At 41.9% G+C, this 14,812-nt stretch overlaps 1 protein-coding gene across 1 annotated transcript; it reads left to right on the top strand.

Moving 5' to 3' along the window:
- The first annotated feature begins 6,600 nt into the window (after nt 1-6,600).
- Nucleotides 6,601-14,812, top strand: THUMPD1 (THUMP domain 1 NAT10 acetyltransferase adaptor). Its single transcript, XM_009009270.5, has 4 exons — nt 6,601-6,893; nt 9,279-9,453; nt 10,393-10,641; nt 11,194-14,812. The coding sequence occupies exons 1-4, from the start codon at nt 6,663-6,665 to the stop codon at nt 11,598-11,600; spliced, it is 1,062 nt and encodes a 353-aa protein (XP_009007518.1). The 5' UTR covers nt 6,601-6,662; the 3' UTR covers nt 11,601-14,812.

The raw sequence follows: 14,812 nt of genomic DNA, 5'->3' as shown, positions 1-14,812 counted from the left end.
GCTCAGACTGATCTGGAACTCCTGAGCTCAAGCGATTCATCTGCCTTGGCCACCCAAAGTGCTAGGATTGCAGGTATGAGCCCTCACACCCAGCTAGACTCTTAGATGTACACTGTATCTACTCTGAATTTTATGCTTCTTACATTAGTGTTTTACTCAAGACTAGTGTTCTGCATTGGTGAACCTTGCAGTCCATAGTATGATGTGAGTGCTAAATGGAAATATTTTTCTCTAACTTATCAAACTGAGATGCCACCATTGGGGATTCACTCTTTGGAGCATTGACTAAAGTGAAAGTAAGAAGCAGGCAGATGATCTAGAAGTGCTCAAAGAAGTAGAACTAAATAATAATCACTTTGGAACATAGATTATTCAACCAAATCTCAAAGGAGTGAGAAGGAAGTACACACGAAACACCAGGAAAAGTTTAAGAAGAAAGATTTGTATGTATAGAGTATAAAATTCAAGGAGAAAATTGGAGGGAAAGACATTCATTAATTTTTGCCTTTAAGAACATAGGCTCACAAAATGCCAAGTTTGCCATAGAGGAACATATCCATCAAAACTGGGACCCAGGCACTGGTGTGATGAAATTAATTAGGGGTGATGGGTATCAGTTTAGGACACCCAGCAGGGCTGAGTAAGTATAAGGGCCAGGCCAAATGTGACTCCTCTAGGGACAGACTCACGTTCACGAGTTCAAAATTGGGTTCCAGCCTGGGAGATCAGGCTGTTGGGTGAGTTTCTTACACAAGGTGTGAGTGTGATGAAAGCACAAGTGTGACAAGTGCTACCAGTGAGGCCACAAAGCCGGTGAAAGATGGGATGTCACTCAGTAAAATGTGAGGCAGAAACCAGTTGGCAGAGGTAAGGCATGCAGTTCTTAATGAATTTTATGTTACTGTACTTTACACTATATATATATTTTAAATTCCCTTGTCCACAGAGGAGGTCTATAGAAAAATAAAATAAAGTAAAATTCCTTTTAGCCTCCTGAGTATAAGGATTAAACAGCTTTTAGTAAGCCAGAAATATAAAAGAACCATTGAAATTAGGGAATAATAGGCAAATAATAAGGTTAGGTGATCAGACTGAGGGATGGATACTTGTACTGAAAAGAAAAAACAGGCTTCTGTGAGTCACAACTGAGTCAAAACTAGCTGTTTTTAAGTACACATTGACTGAACAGTGACTGGGAGGTAAACACTTGTCATGCCTCATCTTACTGGATTTTCCTAGTAACCCATCATGTGAGTATTATTAGTTCCATTACTTTTAAAAAAAATCTAACAGGGAACCTAAATCTTGGCTTAGGTAACTTACTCAGAGTTTCACAGCCAGGTCATGGACAAACCAGAATTTGAACTTGGTTTGACTTTAGAACCTGGGCTCTTAATCATACATGATAACTACTCTGAAGGCAGCAGATACTGGAAATCAAGTCAGAAGGAAACTGGGATTCAGTGCCAGGACATTCCCTGAAGATGCTGGGTAACAAGAGAATAAGGCAGGAGGTCTGGATGGGGAGCAAGGTCACAAGAGGAGTGTCTGAGAGCATCTCCTACCTGGATTCTGTACTGAACATGCAAGTAGAACTTCAGGGACAGTAACTTTTAAGGTTAGGAAGAAATAGGGAAATGGAATCTAGAATGTGTCACACACCATTCTCCCCTCGGTTGTGGGGCCTTCTGCATATCTGAAGCAAACAGATTTTTAATTAAAACAAATTTTAATTAAAGAAAATTTAATTGTTAATTAAAACAAAAGGCAACTTCCTCAGACCACCTTCATCTACTCTACATGGTGCCACAAGGTGCCAAGTGGTCTACTTATTTTATTTATTTATTTGTTTGTTTGTTTGTTTGTTTGAGACAGATTCTTGCTCTTTCTCCCAGGCTGGAGTGCAATGGCACGATTTCAGCTTACTGCAACCTCTGCCTCCCAGGTTCAAGCAATGCTCATGTCTCAGCCTCCCAAATAGTTGGGATTACAGGCATGCACCACCCTTGCCCAGCTACTTTTTTATTTTTAGATGAGTTGGAGTTTCGCCACGTTGCCCAGGCTGGTCCAAACTGGCCTCAAGTGATCTATCCTCCTTGACCTCCCAAAGTGCTGAGATGACAAGCATGAGCCACCATGCCTGGCCCCAAGTGGTCCTTTCTAAGAGAGGTTTACAAGTGACAGAGTCCTTGGTGTCCAAGCAAGGATAGACACTGGGCCAATGTCCATGTCTGGGAGGTAACCTAAGGAGGTGAAAGTTCACACAGCCATGAAATAATAGATGTAGTCATAAAGAATAACAAACAAACAAAAAAAAACAAAGAAAAATAATAAATTAATAAATAAATGAAGGCTGAGTTATTTAGAGCTGGACAGGGGCCTGGTATAGAGAAGGAAGTAAGAGGACGCAGCCCTGGCAGCTGCCACAGGATAAGGGTGTGATTTAGATAATTCTAACGTCTAGACTGAAAGCTATAGGGTTGCATATTTTTCTCACTTCACTGGGATATTCTCTGTCCCGCAGACCCTGGCAAACGGATGAAATGAGTAGTCAGACACAGGTATGCAGTGTAAGAGCAACTAGGTGACTGCATGGCTCTAGTGGCCAGAGAGCAGCCCCCAGAAGTTGGAGCCGCTTGCTTTTATTCAGTGCAGGCACAATGTGGAAAACCTGGAGCCAACGCAACCTGTAGATAATTAACATTTGTCGTTCCTCTTTCAGGGAATGTCATATGAGGATGATCAAAGGTCAGTTCCTGGTTAATACAAGTGAACAAGCCTGTTTAAGATAAATTCCCCCACACTCCCTAGTACCTACTCCTTGCCCTCTGCCTCATGGTTATAGAACGGCTGCCTTCAGCTGTTTTCCCCCAGGGCTCTGCAGAAACTTCTGACCTATCAGAAGGTTTTCGTCCTTTTCCTATGGTTTTTCCCACCACGCTGATCTCCCACACCCAGCACAGTCAGCCATCCTGAAGTACAATAAACTGTTAAAATAAAAACTTGAGACAGATTAAATTTAACAGAATTTAATTGCACAAAAAAGGGTTCTAAAATCAGGCAGGCCCCTGGCCCATCAAGCAGAATAGGTTTAGAGATATCCCGGTGCTGCCACGTGGCCAGAGATGATTTATGGACATAAAAAGAAAGGTGAGGTGCAGGAGCTGGAAGTAGGGCACAGAAACATCCCAATATGTTGCAATTCAGTATTGCCTTATTTAAACATGGTTTGTCCAGGTCCGGTGGCTCAAGCCTGTAATCCCAGCACTTTGGAAGACCAAAGTGGGTGGATCAATTGAGGCCTGTAGTTTGAAATCAGCCTGGCCAATGTGGCGAAATCCCATCTCTACTAAAAATACAAAAATTACTTGGTCAGGGTGGCATATGCCTGTAATCCAAGCTACTTGGGAGGCTGAGGCAGGAGAATTGCTTGAACCCAGGAAGCGGAGGTTGCAGTGAGCCGAGATTGTGCCAGTGCACTCCAGCCTGGGTGACAGAGTGAGACTCTATCTCAAAAAAACATAAAAATAAAAAACATGGTTTGAACAATCAGCCACTTGTGAGTAGTTGAGTATGACTTCTGTGATTGGCTGAGATTTGGCTTCTTGTTACAAGAGCAGTTACAGTCTGTTTACACATCCAATTAGGTTATGGTTCACTATGTCTGGAGAAACCTGTAGGCCAGGGTGTCCAATCGTTTGGCTCCCTTGGAAGAAGAATTCTCTTGGGCCACCCATGAAATACACTAATGCTAACAATAGCAGATGAATTTTTTAAAATTGCAAAAAAAATCTCATAATGTTTTAAGAAAGTTTATGGATTTGTGTTGGGCTGGTTGAATTTCAAATCTGTCCTGGGCCACATGTGGACTGAGGGCCACAGGTTGGAGAGGCTTGATTTAGGCCAAACTTAAAATGTGTGAGGAGGCAGCTTGAGGCTAAATTTAACAAGACTGAGTTTTGGTTTTTCAAGTTTGCTTCCATGTCGTACTCAAATATGCTTGGGACTTGAAATATGTATCTTCACTTTTTATCTGTATGCTAATATTTAATATCCTAAGGACAGGTGGCAGAACATGGGCAACTGAAATCCAGCCAGCAGAACACAAAGAGATTTGGGGGAAGGCCAATGTCAGTGTCATGACACTGCTCTTCACAAACAACCTAGGACTTCCAGAAATCTCTGCTGTGCAGTCTCCACCAATGAAATTCTGAAAATTAAATGCTGATTTGAATACACAGGTAAAAGCAAAAAATGATAAAATTTTTGGACATACTGGTAGATCTCAGGTTATTGACTGTGAATTCAGTGTCCCTTTCACAGTATCAGATTACATCTTTTAGGACTTTGTAGGAACTCAAATCTGCTAACAGGTTTGTACCTGAAGAGTAGTATGAAAAGCACTCGTTTTTTTAAACATTCTTCAAAAGTGGCATCTTTTCAATGATTTTAAAAAAGAGACTAACATGATAGTTGCCAAGATTGCGGATAAAAAAGCCGCAGTGAAAGCAGCATGAAACACTTAACACCAGCCAACATCCTTGATTATAAGTCAAATAGAAACAGCCTGGAAAATTGAGGCTGAAATGAAATTTATTGGAAGCCTTTTGGGTAACAGTTTTGTGTGGGAAATACACACAATACCTCTAAGAGTAAACATCCTTTATCCTGTTATACATGAGCAAGTCTAAACAGGAGCGCCACGCATTGAGTTTGTTGAGAGTTCACCTTCATTTGTCTGGCATTGGAGAGTCAACTAGAGCTCAAACCTCTCAGCTGAGAACAAAGGGCGGTCAACATTTTTATACCAGTTTAGGGTCAGGGATTGGTAAACAGATTATTACAGAAGCAGAAGGAGCAGGTTAGGGGAGAAGTTGGGGGGGGTGCTAACAAAACGTTCTACTTAAAATTGTTTTTTACTCAGGATGTGGGGTAGCACTGTGAGGTAACAGTTACACAGTTGCAGATACAGAATGTACAGGGCCAATGGGCCCTGTTTCTCACAAAATTGGTTACAAAGATGCCAGGTGTCTCAGAGCACAAGCTTTTGGAACAGAATGCCCTACATAACTCACGGTGGGCCCTATAGCTCACGGTGGGCAAAATGGAGTTAGCAGGATTATTTAAAATGTATTCATTATAGCCAAGCTCAAGCGAGGATATTTCAATCCCACTTAAATGGCAATGCAGATATAATAAGTAAATGATATAATAAGCAAATTGCAATGGAAAGGGGAAAAGGGAAATGATACATATATATATTTACACTCAGCAGACTAAAGAGGATTCATCAGCAGAAGGGGAAGCAACATCCTGGGCTCCAGAGTCGGCCACTCGTGTGTGCAGAGGAGATGTCTCATGAAGCGTCTGTGTACAGAGGAGAGGTCTCATGAAGCTTTGGTGCAGCCTGGGACCCTGGCTCATTTTTTTTTCTTTTGAGACAGAGTCCCACTCTTGGCAGCCTGGAGTATAGTGGCGTGATCTCGGCTCACTGCAACCTCCGCCTCCCGGGTTCAAGTGATTCCCTTGCCTCAGCCTACCGAGTAGCTGGGACCCAGCTAATTTTTTATGCATGCCACCATGCCCAGCTAATTTTTTATGTTTTAGTAGAGACAGGATTTCACCATGTTGGTCAAGATGGTCTAGATGTCCTGGCCTCGTGATCTGCCCACCTCGGGCTCCCAAAGTGTTGGGATTACAAGTGTGAGCCACTGAGTCCGGCCGACCCTGGCTTTTTGGTAACGAGTTGATTGGCATGAGGCCCAGTCACAAGGGCCCTTCCTGACTGGGCTCAAGGAACACAGAAGGTCAACTTGTTTTTCCGATTGTCTGTTTTTCAATAACTAACGTACAGGAACAGAGTTAACCGAAACAGTGCTGAATGATGCCGGGGCTCAAGCAACCTGTTCTGGGACTTGGTGTCCATTGTGTCCACGTTCAATTGAGTTCAAATTTAATATTTAACTTTTCCTCTACAATAACCAGCAGAATAATAGGGAAGGCTGGAGGAACAGGAACCAAGGATAGATGGAGGAAGCTAGGAAGCTGGAGCCAGCCTCAAGGGTCTTGAGAGACAGAGAGCCAATGACACCACTTCTAGAACGGCTGCTGGGCCAGGCGCGGTGGCTCAAGCCTGTAATCCCAGCACTTTGGGAGGCCGAGGCGGGTGGATCACGAGGTCAAGAGATCGAGACCATCCTGGTCAACATGGTGAAACCCCATCTCTACTAAAAATACAAAAAGTTAGCTGTGCATGGTGGTGCGCGCCTGTAGTCCCAGCTACTCGGGAGGCTGAGGCAGGAGAATTGCCCGAACCCAGGAGGCGGAGGTTGCGGTGAGCCGAGATCGTGCCATTGCACTCCAGCCTGGGTAACAAGAGCAAAACTCCGTCTCAAAAAAAAAAGAACGGCTGCTATACTGCCTCTACTGGATTCAGGATGCAGTCGGGAGGCGGGGCAGGAGGCGGGGCTGCGGCAGATGTCACTCCACCCCTCTGAGCGTTACAGACGGGCTTTAGGACCTGGTGTAGCACGGAATGTGGCTTGGAGGCGGGCTAGGGGAGGCCGTCGCTGATATCTAACGTCACCAGGTCGCGCTGGCGGAAGTGAGGACACCAACAGCGTCGGACGAACATTTCTCTTTCCTCTCAGCTTTCTCGCACCATGGCGGCCCCTGCCCAGCAGCCTGCTCAGCCTGGCGGCGGGAAGCGCAAAGGCAAGGCTCAGTATGTGTTGGCCAAGCGGGCTCGGCGCTGCGACGCCGGCGGGCCCCATCAGCTAGAGCCCGGGCTGCAGGGCATCCTCATCACCTGCAACATGAACGAGCGCAAGTGCGTGGAGGAGGCTTACAGCCTACTCAACGAATATGGCGACGACATGTATGGGCCAGAAAAGGTACCGGTCCTGGGGTTGGTGGGCCGGCTGGCGGGCCTTGCAGGAGGAGGGAGGGCTGGAGGGTTGGCTGCGGGTTTAGGCCTGCCCGCCTTGGGTAGTCGGCGTAACGGTTGTAGGGGCGTGGCCTAGCCTGCGTTTCCGCCCCTAGCCCTGAGAGGCTCGCAGATTTTGGCCATATAAGTTTTGTGTTCGAAGTTCTTGCACCTCTTCTTTCCGTCATTAACCACGGTAGCTTCCATTACTTTTATTTTTGTGAGACAGTCTCGCCTTGTTGCCCAGGCTGGAGTGCATTGGCGCGATCACAGCTTAGGGCAGCTTCGACTTCCGAGGCTCAAGCGATTCTCCTGCCTCAACCTCCAGAATAGCTGGGACTACAGGTGCGCACCACCACTCTTGGCTAATTTTTATAGATAAGGGGGTTTCACTGTTTTGCCCAAGATAGTCCCAAACCCTACACTCAAGCGATTTTCCCATCTCTGCCTCTCAAAGCGCTGGAATTACAGGCAGGAGCCACCGCACCCGGCTTAGCTCCCACTTATGGAGTTCTCGTCGAGGGCCAGGCGTGTGCTGAAGCTTTTTCAGAAACATTCTTCTCATGACAGCTTAGTGAAGTTGGCAGCAATAATGTGTTTGTCTGAAGCAATAATATCTTTGAAATAATAGGTTTATTACTAGTGTTATTACACTTAAATTACATTTTAGAAAGTACAAATTTTTTTTAACCAATATTATCTAAAGTCTCACTGTTTGGAAATGGTATTACTGGCTTAGAATCTGGACCAAAACACACATACACACTGTGAAGGATTAAATGAAGAAGGGTAATACAGAGGGAATTTGAATTGACGGCTCATCCTTTACTAGCTCGGGGACTCGGACATGGGCGCACTATTTGATGTTGGTAAGTTAGATAAAAAAGAGTAAGACTGGCTAGTGAGTTGCTTATGTATATAAAGTACAAACTGGTACATTATAAAAGTTTTTGCAAATGTATACAATTATTACTGTGCTAGACTGGCAATTTCATTGGGCACGGGGGGGCAGGGAACTGGGCAACAAATATATGTCCTGTTTATGCTGGTACTTTAAGCAAATTCTTTTTTTTTTTTTTTTTTCTTTCCTTGGAAGCAGTCTTGCTGTCACCCAAGCTGGAGGCTAGAGTACAGTGACATGATCTTTCTCACTGCAACCTCCACCTCCCAGGCTCAAGCGATCTTCCTGCCTCAGCCCCCGAGTAGCAGGGAATATGGGCATGTGCCACCACGCTTAATTTTTTGTATTTTTTTGTAGAGACAGTTTCTCAGGCCATGTTGTCCAGGCTGGTCTCAAATTCCTAGACTCAAGGAATCTGCCCACTTCTGCCTCCCAGAGTACTGGGATTTATAGGTGTGAGCCACCATGCTTGGTCAAAATTACTGAACAGTGTATTTCTGTGCCTTGTTCCTTAATAGAACAAGAGTAAGGATTTTTAATTCCACAAGTATTTGGTCTAATCGTACCAAATGGACAGTATCATATCAGGCACACAGGTATCTGGTGAAGGTGTCTAGGTACACCCTGAAATGATTTATCTGGCCACATTTCTGTCTCAAACTGACAAGATGCTTTTGAAAACATTTTCAAATGTGACATACCATAGTCTAAGGGAACTCCCTCTTCCTCCACATTTTCTTTTTGTTTGTTTTGAGACAGAATCTTGCTCTGTCACCCAGGCTGGACTGCAGTGGTGCAAATCTCAGCTCACTGCAACATCTGCCTTCTGGGTTCAAGCAATTATCCTGCCTCAGCCTCCTGAGTAGCTGGCATTACAGGCATGCACCACCATACCCAGCTAATTTCTGTACTTTTAGTACAGGTGGGGTTTCACCATGTTGGCAAGGCTGCTCTCGAACTCTTGACCTCAGGTGATACACCTGCCTCGGCCTCCCAAAGTGCTGGGATTACAGGCGTGAGCCACTGATTCTGGCCTTGCTCCACATTTTGAAGGGAGTGGTGTCTGAGTCTCATAATAAAAAGCTTTATTATCAATACTGAGTAAGCTGGGCATGGTGGCTCACCTAAGGAGTTCAAGACCAGCCTGACCAACTTAGAGAAACGCCGTCTCTACTAAAAATACAAAAATTAGCTGGGCATGGTGGCATACGCCTGTAATCATAGCTACTCTGGAAGCTGAGGCAGGAGAATTGCTTGAACCCAGGAGATGGAGGTTGCAGCGAGCCGAGATTGCACCATTGCACTCCAGCCTGCGTGACAAAGCGAGACTCCCATCTTATAAATAAATAAATACTGAGCCACCTGCCACCAGGGATTTCACACGAGTAGTTACTGATAGTGTTTAAATGTGAGCTGTTTTGTCATTTCTGCTCATTAGTTTTATTCGAACAGCTTACAGACAAGGATCAGCAGCCTTCTGGAAGTGAGGGAGAAGATGATGATGTGGAGGCTGCCTTGAAGAAAGAAGTTGGTGATATTAAGGCATCTACAGAGATGAGACTAAGAAGATTCCAGTCAGTGGAAAGTGGAGCAAATAACGTCGTCTTCATCAGGACACTTGGAATAGGTGTGATGAATACTTGTCAAGATTATTGATTTCATAACATTTGGGTATCTTCCTGTCTCAGAGAATGAGTACTGCTTACAAAATGGCTCCTTGGGCATGGCTCAATCATTTGATGGCAGCTTCTGTACACGGTATTAACAGTAGGCCTGTGGAGAGGTAGAATGGGGTGATGGACATTGCATTGGCTTAGGAGTGGAAACCTGGCTTTGCTCCTTCCTTTGTATCTAACTTAAGGTAGAACTAGAGTGCTTGTTCTGTCTAATGGGGGCAGCTGCTTCTCAGCTCCAGCTAATTGTTGCTCTTGGGAACGCAGGACCAGGTGTTCCAGTTTCTCAAAAGAAGTTGGAAGTCTGGAGTTTTTTGAAAGTGGTCAACTAATTTAAAAATTTTTTTAGCAGCCCCAAATAGACTTGTATGTAGGCAGGTTGCAGCCTGAGTACTGCCTCTTCATGATCTTGTGCCCAACGTGTTTCTGGGATTTCTCCTGGGTCTGAGGTTTAGACTTCTGTGCTAACTTAGCTAATAGATTGATTACATCTCTTTAAGTGTCTTGCAGATTTTTTTTTTTTTTTTTTTTTGTAAAAAAGTATGTACTGTTTAATGTACTCTTGATAGTTGTTACAGGAAAATAGCAGCATGGTGTTATGGTTGGATAAGTCAGGACATCACAAAAATGTTAACAGTGTCTACCTAAAAAGTCATTTCTAGTGAAAGCAGTAATAATGAAAACTTAAAATATTAGATACATTATAGTACATATTAGGCACTGAAGAAACATTAGTTGAAAAAAATGACTAGGTAGATTCATTTAAGATTCATTACAAGAATTTTTCTGTCAGCTTATCTCATTGCCAATGAAAATTCATTTTAGAGTTTAGTGTTTAAGATGTCTGAGAAATCATCTTGTTTGTTGTGTTAACTTTCTTCTTTTTCCTTCAGAACCTGAGAAATTGGTGCATCATATTCTCCAGGATATGTACAAAACCAAGAAGAAGAAGACTCGAGTTATTCTACGAATGTTACCCATCTCAGGCACATGCAAGGCTTTTTTAGAAGATATGAAAAAATATGCAGAAACATTTTTGGAACCCTGGTTTAAAGCTCCAAACAAAGGGACATTTCAGATTGTGTACAAATCTCGAAATAACAGTCACATGAATCGAGAAGAAGTTATCAGAGAATTGGCAGGTATGTTTCTCTTCGTGATTTTCCATAGGTATTCAACGGTAAATACTTGTTCTTGGGTTTTTAAAGAATTTTTCTTTTTGAAGATTTAAGGCTTGCATTTTTGAATGTAGAACAAATATATTTAAATGTTTTAAAAATAATATTAAATCAACTGATTTCAATATGTTGGATATGAGATTTCTGGTAAAGTCTTTTAACTTGAAATTTTTTTTGTAAAAAAAGTATTCTTATTAAATATCTTAGAGTTTCATTTGTATTTATTTATCGTAAGCGTTCAGAGTATTTGAAGTCCACATAGAGAAGTGGATTAGTATATGTCTTTTTTTTTTTTTTTTTTTGTAAAGACGGGGTTTCATCATGTTGGTCAGGCTGGTCTTGAACTCCTGACCTCAAGTGATCCCCCTGCCTTGGCCTCCAAAGTGCTTAGATTACAGGCGTGAGCCACCACGCCCGGCCGTGTATGTCTTGTTTTAATAAGAAACAGAGACAGAAGATTTTTTCTATCAAACTTAATGGTATCCTCCTCAGCTATGTGTTTTCCTGTTTTTACAGGAATAGTGGGCACCCTCAATTCAGAAAATAAAGTGAATCTGACCAATCCACAGTACACGGTGGTAGTAGAAATCATCAAAGCTGTCTGTTGCCTGAGTGTTGTGAAAGATTACATGTTGTTTAGAAAATACAATCTCCAGGAGGTGGTGAAGAGCCCTAAGGATCCGTCACAGCTTATCTCAAAGCAGGGAAATGGTACAGAAACTAAATTGGAATCTGCTGACAAATCAGATCAAAACAACATAGCAGAAGGAAAAAATAACCAGCAGGTACCACAGAATACTGATGAGCTGGGGCAGACAAAACCAACGTCTAATCCCCAGGTGGTGAATGAGGGAGGAGGCAAACCTGAACTTGCAAGTCAAGCCACAGAAGGATCCAAGTCAAATGAAAATGACCTCTCATAGGAGGTCATTTGGTGTGGAGGTGGGTTTTCCAACTGGGGTTCTGTGAGATTTTGCTGGGGTTCCACCTGAAATTGTGACTAAAAACAGTTTTTTATTTGCGTGCTGCATTATGCTGTTCTCACAGTAGTGAACAATGATTGCGCAGCCCTGTTCACAGTTTTGTTAGGGATCTTTCAGCCCTTCTGGTATTATGTATGGGCAGACTAATGTGCTACTATTGCAAAGAGGGGAGGATGGGAGAAGGGGGATGTTGGCCTCTCCCAGTTTCCTCTTATGCAGCTGACTTACGGGAGTGAACTGACTGTGAAGTAGAAAATCAGAAGGAAGTTTTCATTCTAAGGAAGGAGTTTTTGCATGCCACAACTCAGCTGTCCCCTGCCACTTTATTGGAACCACTGCAAAAATGTGGATCATATAGGTTAGAAGTGAATGGTTAGTGAAGTTTTTGGACTTTGGTGATTTTCTTGTTTGATTATATGTGTTTTTATATTTTATTAACATTGGTGTGTAACAAAGCTGACAGTCCAGTGCTGCAATTCTGGAAGGCAAGATGTGAGAAAGAAGAGAACCTTTTTAGGCATAGAGCTACAGACACTTCTGAAAAAGTTGTTGATGAATTTCAGTCTTCTGAGTATACTTCAGTATACTAGTGCAACAAGGGACACAAAGAAATTCTGTCTTTATAATGAAAGCTACTTCTCAACGGTTTTATATGGACTCAGTCCAAGCTGTCCTGTCCCGTTGTGCATTGTCTGTGGCATACAACTTAGAAAACTAGCAGTTCTCACTGTAAATCACAGCCACTTGAGAAGAAAGGATATTTATTATTTTCAAATGGCTTTTGATTATCAAAACAGTAAGGCTTTTGTTCAGAAACCACATTTAGTCAAAAGGTTTAGGAAGCAAATTATTTAGTAGCAGGAAAGGAAAATAATGCACAGTTGGTGAAAAATCTAATAACATTAAAATGCTGGGGCAAGATGCAGTACAAAATTGAAAAGACTTTATTCTCAGTAAGTTGATTTACTGATGATATCTCATATGATACTAAAAAGATTTTGTGTCAGCAAAATCCTGAAAAGGAGCAGCTTCTCTATCCAGGATGATGAGTCAACAGGTTTCACTAATATTTGTCATGCTGTAGCATTTGTAAGATGTGTAAATGATGAAATTCAAATAAAACTTCTCTTGCTAGGAGGCTGCCAAAACAAAGGCCATTATATAATGTTGCTACATCGTATCTGATAACCAGAGGTCTGTTATCTACACTCCTGGTGCCCCATCAGTGGTTGTTTCCATGTTATTTTGCGTTATTTAAAAAAAAAAATCCTAATGTTGACATTTTAGCATAGTGCTTTCTTCCCAGAGATGCTGATACCAAAAACTTGAAGATACAGTGATGTTCTGAATAATGCTGCAAAACTGGTTACCTGTATCAAAGACCCGTTTATGCAGAAATGTTAAAAAAACACCCAAAACAAAAACCTGGGCAAACAAGCAGCATAAACTTACTGCACCGTACAGACATCCAGTGGTGTATCAGAGGAGGAGTTCTCTACAGGATATTTGAATTGAAAGGTGAATGCCGGAATACTTACAAGGAAACAGCTTCTGCTGAGCTTTGGAAATGAAAAATGACTTTGGAAATGAAAAATAGGAAGTAGCCTATTTAGTAGACATTTTTCATCACATGAACAAATGAACAAGTCTGAAAGGTTCTGGGGAAAAATTCTTTCTTAAAGTGACAAGAGTCTTAGATCCAAAAGGAAACTGACTTGCCACCTTGCCAGAGGAATTCTTGAACTGTTTCTGTAGTCACTTGGACTTGAAAATGAAGAGTACAGCTCTCAAATCTTGCTCTAACCCACTTGGAGGAACCACAAAACCCAGTTAAATAGCATTTTCTCTCCTTTTCCCAGCACTCGTATGTAACTGCATATGAAGAACCTTTTCTCTAAATCTGCTCAGCTTGAAATTTTGTCTCTGATGGAAGAGAATGAACACAGCCCTAGTTGGACAGTCCTAGGTTTCTGTGAAATAAGAGAATTCTTCAACTTAGTGCTCACACTCACATACAATGAGGGTTCCCTGCAGGGGTTTCCTGAATTTGAAAGTGTTTTCAAGGCTTGTTTTTGGGTAAAGCAATTGAAAAAGGCAGACGCCAACAAAGTGTGCAAAACAAGCTGTCCAGATTAAGAATATTAAGGAGCTGTAAAGTTAGCTTGCGGAAATAGGCTTATCCTTAAGTTTTAAAAAGTTAGGAAGAAGTAAAAACGTTAGGCTTCCTGCACAAGTGGCTATGTTTACTTAATGGCTAGTGAACATGGGAATATATTTTTATCCTTCTAACTAGTGGTTCTGTTTGGTAAACCAGACTAGAATGATTTGAGAGGGGCAAAGATAAGGCAGGACTTTCCTTCTATAGCTTTACATATTTAGAATGTTAATGATGTTGAAATTATCTTGAAAGGATTGATAAGAGGATTCTTTTTTTTTTTTTTTTTTAAATGCCCGTTCCCCACCTCCAATAAGAGGATTCTTAATTTAGGATAATAGGGAGGATAGGATTTTGGTGCCTTCTTCAGCAAAGTTGCTCCAAGACAAAGATTCTTTTATTTTGATAGTCAAGACAAAAGGACTTGGGAAAAAATTGGCCATATGCCTACATACAACTCTGGAACTACGTTGTTTTTACTTTGTGAAAGCTGCTACTCTATGGAAAGATTTCAATTTTGTAGTTTGTTTTTAATTGCCTTTTATATTTATTTGTATTTGATAAGGCTCAGTAGTTATACAGGCTGTTTTTCCCGGCTACAAAATCCTGTGCTCGGTTGTAACCTGAACTCATTAAAAGATTTGTTTTCACGTTTATCAACTGTTTATTTTCACTGACATTTGAACATGTTATTTATAAATGATGAGGTTCCAGGGTAGGAAGTAAGTGCTTTTTATTCCCCTTTAGTTTTTTTCTTTTAAAAAATTATGTCAGTTAAAAACAAAAATCTACAGTCTGTGGTTTATAAAACTTGTTTAGCTCCATAGAGGGAAGAGTGTTAAACTTTGTATTTTAAAACATGTTTATCTAAGGTTAAACATGGTTTTCCAATGTTACTTTTTACTTGTATTTTGCTTTTGGTATGGCCAAATCGAGCTTGTTTTTCATAGGTTCCTGATATTTTCAGAAAAATGAAAATAAATTTGTTCCCTACAAA

Source organism: Callithrix jacchus, chromosome 12 (assembly GCF_049354715.1).
Source record: "Callithrix jacchus isolate 240 chromosome 12, calJac240_pri, whole genome shotgun sequence".
Lineage (NCBI taxonomy): Eukaryota > Metazoa > Chordata > Mammalia > Primates > Cebidae > Callithrix > Callithrix jacchus.
This window is presented reverse-complemented; position numbering and strand designations above follow the sequence as displayed.